This window comes from Silene latifolia, chromosome 6 (assembly GCF_048544455.1).
Source record: "Silene latifolia isolate original U9 population chromosome 6, ASM4854445v1, whole genome shotgun sequence".
NCBI lineage: Eukaryota > Viridiplantae > Streptophyta > Magnoliopsida > Caryophyllales > Caryophyllaceae > Silene > Silene latifolia.
This window is the reverse complement of record NC_133531.1, coordinates 49,008,549-49,013,744: the sequence shown is the minus strand read 5'-3', so window position 1 is coordinate 49,013,744 and position 5,196 is coordinate 49,008,549. Positions and strand designations below refer to the sequence as shown.

The 5,196-nt window shown below is 41.0% G+C and overlaps 1 protein-coding gene across 1 annotated transcript; it reads left to right on the top strand.

Annotated features, from left to right (window-relative positions):
* The first annotated feature begins 2,166 nt into the window (after window positions 1-2,166).
* Window positions 2,167-3,741, top strand: LOC141588051 (uncharacterized). The gene has a single exon (XM_074409507.1). It carries the CDS (start codon window positions 2,167-2,169, stop codon window positions 3,739-3,741), a length of 1,575 nt encoding a protein of 524 aa, XP_074265608.1.
* Window positions 3,742-5,196: the final 1,455 nt, after the last annotated feature.

Genomic DNA, 5,196 nt, shown 5'->3' with positions numbered 1-5,196 from the left:
ACAATTAATTAGCTTTCGTGTTGGGGCTCGTTCTTTTAGGTGTGACCGAAAGGGATCAGCTGAACACCGCCGTCTCACGACAGTAACGTCAAACCCTACTTGGCCAACCGTTACCGATATACGTTGATCAGCTGACTAGTATTGCCAATGAATATCCCATGCATATTCCTTAATGAGATTTAATATGGAAACGCACTATTGTGGAGGACACTAACTCCAACAATCTCCCACTTGTCCGACACAATGTGTGCGCTACCAATTCTCTTGTCCGTTTTAATCTCCCACTCAATGCAAGGTGTCTTTCAGGTCGCACTTGCACATGAACATATCGCGAGTGGTTTTCTCGATCGGGAGTGTGACTACCTGACCGGAAGAATCTCTCACAGATTACTTCCGAGCGTGGCCACGCATTTGTAGTCATTAACTCCTCGAGTGGCCTTGAGATATAGTTACCCAACGTGGGTGGACAATTCCTGTATGCCCTATCTATCCTATTGCACAATACATGCAACAAAATTTGTTGCATTGTGATTGCAGCAGGAGCTAGGGATGAGGGTCCTTCATTTTTCAAGGCAAGAAAGCATTCCATGAATTTGTGCAAGGCAATGACAAGGTTGGATGCATTTTTTTGATCAAAATGAAGCTTAGGAAACCTGAAATACTCACAACAGTCTCAGAATTTCAGGTCTAACTTCAGATAATCATATCAGGAGTTTTACTTTCTTAAAATTCGTGTTCTTTATATGTATAAAATCTTGAAGAAGTCTACTTTCCAATGGCTTTAGAATCAGCAATATTCATCGAGCATATTTTTCACAATCAAGCTTCAAAGACTGTCACGCAGGAATGCAATTCAGTTTTCTGAAATGACCTGTCAGTGTTCAAACTTTAATAACTCAAAATCTACTGGGTATTCTTGGTTGATTCTTTTTGGAGGTGAAAGCTAACTCCCTTAGCTTTAATTTGAGCTATCATGGGTATTTTTAGCTAATCTGAGTTGCAAGATATGAATTTTCAAAGTTTCTAATGCTGCAGAGGAAAACTGCTGAACATTCATTCCTGACCTGTTCTTACTCAAAGTGATGCAGGAGCATGTTCGGAACAAGCAAATGAGATCCTTATTAGTCGAAATGTAACTCAACTAGTAAAAGGATTTGAGCTTGGATCGAGTAATGTGTTGATGCTAAAATGGGAAGGTATGGGAGCTGCATAACACGGCTCTGGAGTTGCATATCACGGCTCCTAGGATGATTAGGATACACGGTTTCCTAAATCGTGTAGAATAATAAGTTAGTTAATTACTATTTCTAATAAAGTTAGGAAAGCTAGATTTTCCTAATCCTAGTCAAATTAGAATACCCTAAATCTGATTGTATTCTAGTTTTTAGTATTTTAATTACTTTCCTAGTTAGTTTAGGAAAGGGGAATAATTTTCCTAGTTAGTTTAGGAAAAGGAAAGATAGCTTAATTTCCAAGCTAGGGTTTGGGTCGGTTGTGACCTCGTTTAGGAGTATATTAGGCCGTGTATGATCGAGAAAACACCATCGAATTTCCAGCAATAAAACTGTTTACATTTGTGAGCATTATTCCGATTAGGTTTGCGAGCTTAATCTTTAGATCTTCCTTGCGAGGTTGATTGCGTGAATCTGCGTTTGACACCTTGCGAGGTTAGGACTAGGAATTCACCATACTATCCAGGTTACATCCTTAATCACGAAATAATCAGTCCAAACAAATCAATTTCCGCTGCAAATTTACTAATTATCACGACATACACAATCACAGAATTAACAAACTCAAACGAACAGTTCAACGATCTGTTCATTCTCGTTTTTCCATACTGTTTTACATCAAATTGGTTACCAGAGCTAAGTTCAGATTTATTCCTTAATAGATCTGTCTTGGGACGTTGCTAATCATGGTTAAAGACGGTGAAGAAGGTCCGAAAACATGGGAAGATGGTCATAACGAGCTGAAGTTGGAGATGGCTCAGATGGCTTATGTGTTAAAAAATATAGCAAGCATGTTGAAGGCTAAAGAGAAGAAAAAGAATCGGACACCCCATCCGAATCAAGAAGAGGACGACAGAGCCCAAAGAGGAAGTCAAAAAATAAGAACGATGATGATCGGGGTTTAAAACTCGATATTCCAGACTTTGATGGCGAGATGGATCCGGAAAAATTTCTGGATTGGGTAAGACAAGCTGAGAGGGTTTTCGAATATAAAGAATACGATGACAAGAAGCAATTTAAAGTTGCAATCTTAAAGCTTACAAAGTATGCATCTTTATGGTACGAAAATCTGAAAAAACAGAGGAGAAAGGAAGGCAAAGACAAGATCGAATCTTGGATCAAATTAAAGAAGCACTTGATGAGGCGATTCCTGCCAAGGGATTATGAGCAAGATAACTACTTAAAGCTCCAATCTTTAGAGCAAGGAAGCATGTCCGTGACTGATTACATCACAGAATTCGAAAAGATGTCAATCGTGTGCGATCTTGAGGAGAAAGAAGAGCTAAGAGTGGCGAGATTCATCAAGGGCCTAACACCCGCGATTGCAACAAAGGTAGAAATCCAGAATTATGACGGGTTTAGTGATGTTTGCAGATTGGCGTTAAAATTTGAAAAACATGATAAGGCACGTAAACCTTATGCTTATTCCAAGGGACAAAGTTCGGGAACCAACTCATATTCCAGGCCAGCTCCTAGCAAGGCTAAAGAAATCCCGAAAGAAGAACCCAAGGACAAAGGAAAGGGTGTTGCCGAGCCAAAGGGGGGTTCTTTGAGGCGTTGCTTCAAGTGTCAAGGCTATGGGCATATAGCAAACGAATGTCCTCAGAAACGAGCCCTAACAGCTCAAGAATTATGTGATATGATCCCCGTATTTGTCACGCCAGAAGAAGAAACAGTTCAAGGGAATGTTGAAACTGATGGTGAAGGAAAAGTCTACGATTTGGATCCATTGAGTGAAGAGGAGTGTTTAGTGCTTTGCGTAATTTACATATGGAAACGGGTTCAAAGTGAGAATGAACAACGGGAGCAAATCTTCCATACTCGGTGCAAGGTAAACCGTAAAATTTGCAATCTTATTATTGATAGTGGATCATGTGCTAATGTAGTAGCGAGGGACCTTGTTGATGAACTGAAATTGCAAACTAAAGACCGAGTTAAACCATATAAATTACATTGGCTGAATGGGGAGAATGGGATCCAAGTTAAGAAACAGGCCTTAGTTTCGTTGAGTTTAGGACCCTATGCTGATGAGGTGTGGTGCGATATAATTCCTATGAATGCATGCCACATTCTGTTGGGTAGGCCTTGGCAATTCGATAGAAAGGTTGAACATGACGGGAGAGCTAATGTGTATAGCGTGATGAAGGGTAATGTGAGATATAATCTGAAACCTATGTCACCTAATAAGATTAAAGAGTCCAAAACAAAGAAGGGGAGTATGTTTATGGAGGCTCGGGAGGTTGAGGAAGCTTTAGCTCGTGGAGAACGAACTTATGTGCTGCTGGTTCGTGAATTGGGGTCCGTTGGTGTGTGTGATGACCGTGAGGTACAGGAGTTGTTAGAAGAGTTCCGGGATGTGTTTCCGGATGAATTACCGGATGGGTTACCTCCTTTACGTGGTATTGAACACCAAATAGATCTGATTCCAGGGGCGGCATTGCCTAATAAGCCGGCCTATCGCTGTAATCCGGAGAAGCAAAGGAGTTACAGAGACAAGTCCAAGAATTGATAGATAGGGGATATGTTCAAGAGAGCTTAAGTCCATGTGCGGTGCCTGCGTTATTAGTACCAAAGAAGGAAGGGACTTGGAGAATGTGCATTGATAGTAGAGCGGTAAATAACATTACAATCAAATATCACTTTCCTATGCCAAGACTTGATGATATGCTTGACGAACTTTCTGGTTCGAGTGTCTTTTCTAAACTGGATTTGAGGAGTGGCTACCATCAAATGAGGATTCGAGAAGGGGATGAGTGGAAGACCGCGTTTAAAACGAAGCAAGGGTTATATGAATGGCTTGTGATGCCGTTTGGATTGTGCAATGCTCCTAGTTCGTTTATGAGGTTGATGAATGAAGTGTTAAGGCCGTTCCTTAACAAATTTGTGGTGGTCTATCTTGACGACATCCTGATTTATAGCAAAGATGAAGAGTCGCACAAACGACATTTGCGAGCTGTGTTTGAAGTTTTGCGAGATCAGAAGCTTTATGGTAAGTTGGAAAAATGTACTTTTATGGTCTCAAGTGTTGTCTTTCTTGGTTATATTGTGGGAAAAGACGGGGTAAGTATGGACCCATCCAAGGTCGATGCTATTCAAGCCTGGCCGCCCGAAATCAACTACAGAGGTGCGAAGCTTTCATGGTTTAGCATCATTTTATAGACGGTTCATCCAGGGTTTTAGCTCGATTGTGGCTCCAATTACAGAGCTAACCAAGAAGGGAGAGTTCGTGTGGACTAACAGCGCCCAAAAGGCGTTTGAAGAAGTAAAACGCAAGCTATGCTCCGGACCTGTTTTAGCACTACCTGATTTTAATAAATTGTTTGAAGTCGAGTGTGATGCAAGTGGTGTTGGGATTGGTGCCGTGTTAATACAAGAAAAGAGGCCTATTGCATATTTCAGCGAGAAATTAAACGGTGCAAGGTTGAACTATTCAACCTATGACAAGGAGTTTTATGCAATCGTGAGAGCATTGGATCATTGGAGTCATTATCTGCGTCCAAAGCCGTTTATTTTACATTCTGATCACGAGGCTCTTAAACACATCCATGGACAGCAAAAGTTAAATCAAAGACATGCCAAATGGGTAGAATTCTTGCAATCATTCACGTTTTCTTCAAAATATAAGACGGGAAGTTCTAATATCGTGGCTGATGCATTATCACGAAGGCATTCATTGTTGATTGAGTTGGATGCAAGGATTCTTGGTTTTGAACATATCAAGGAACTGTACAAGTCGATCCAGAATTTTCAAAGGAAATCATTGATCCGACGAGTTTGTATCTTGTTCGGGATGGCTATCTCTTCAAGGGTAATCGGCTATGCATTCCGAATGGGTCGATTAGGGAGTTGTTGGTACGAGAAGCTCATGGCGGGGCTATTCTTTGGACACTTTGGAGTTAATAAGACGAGTGACATCCTAAGTGAGCACTTCTACTGGCCGAGAATGAATAAGGACGTGCAAGAG

Coding starts and splice junctions, on each gene's coding strand:
- LOC141588051 (XM_074409507.1), top strand. CDS start 2,167: ATGGATCCGGAAAAATTTCTGGATTGGGTAAGACAAGCTGAGAGGGTT.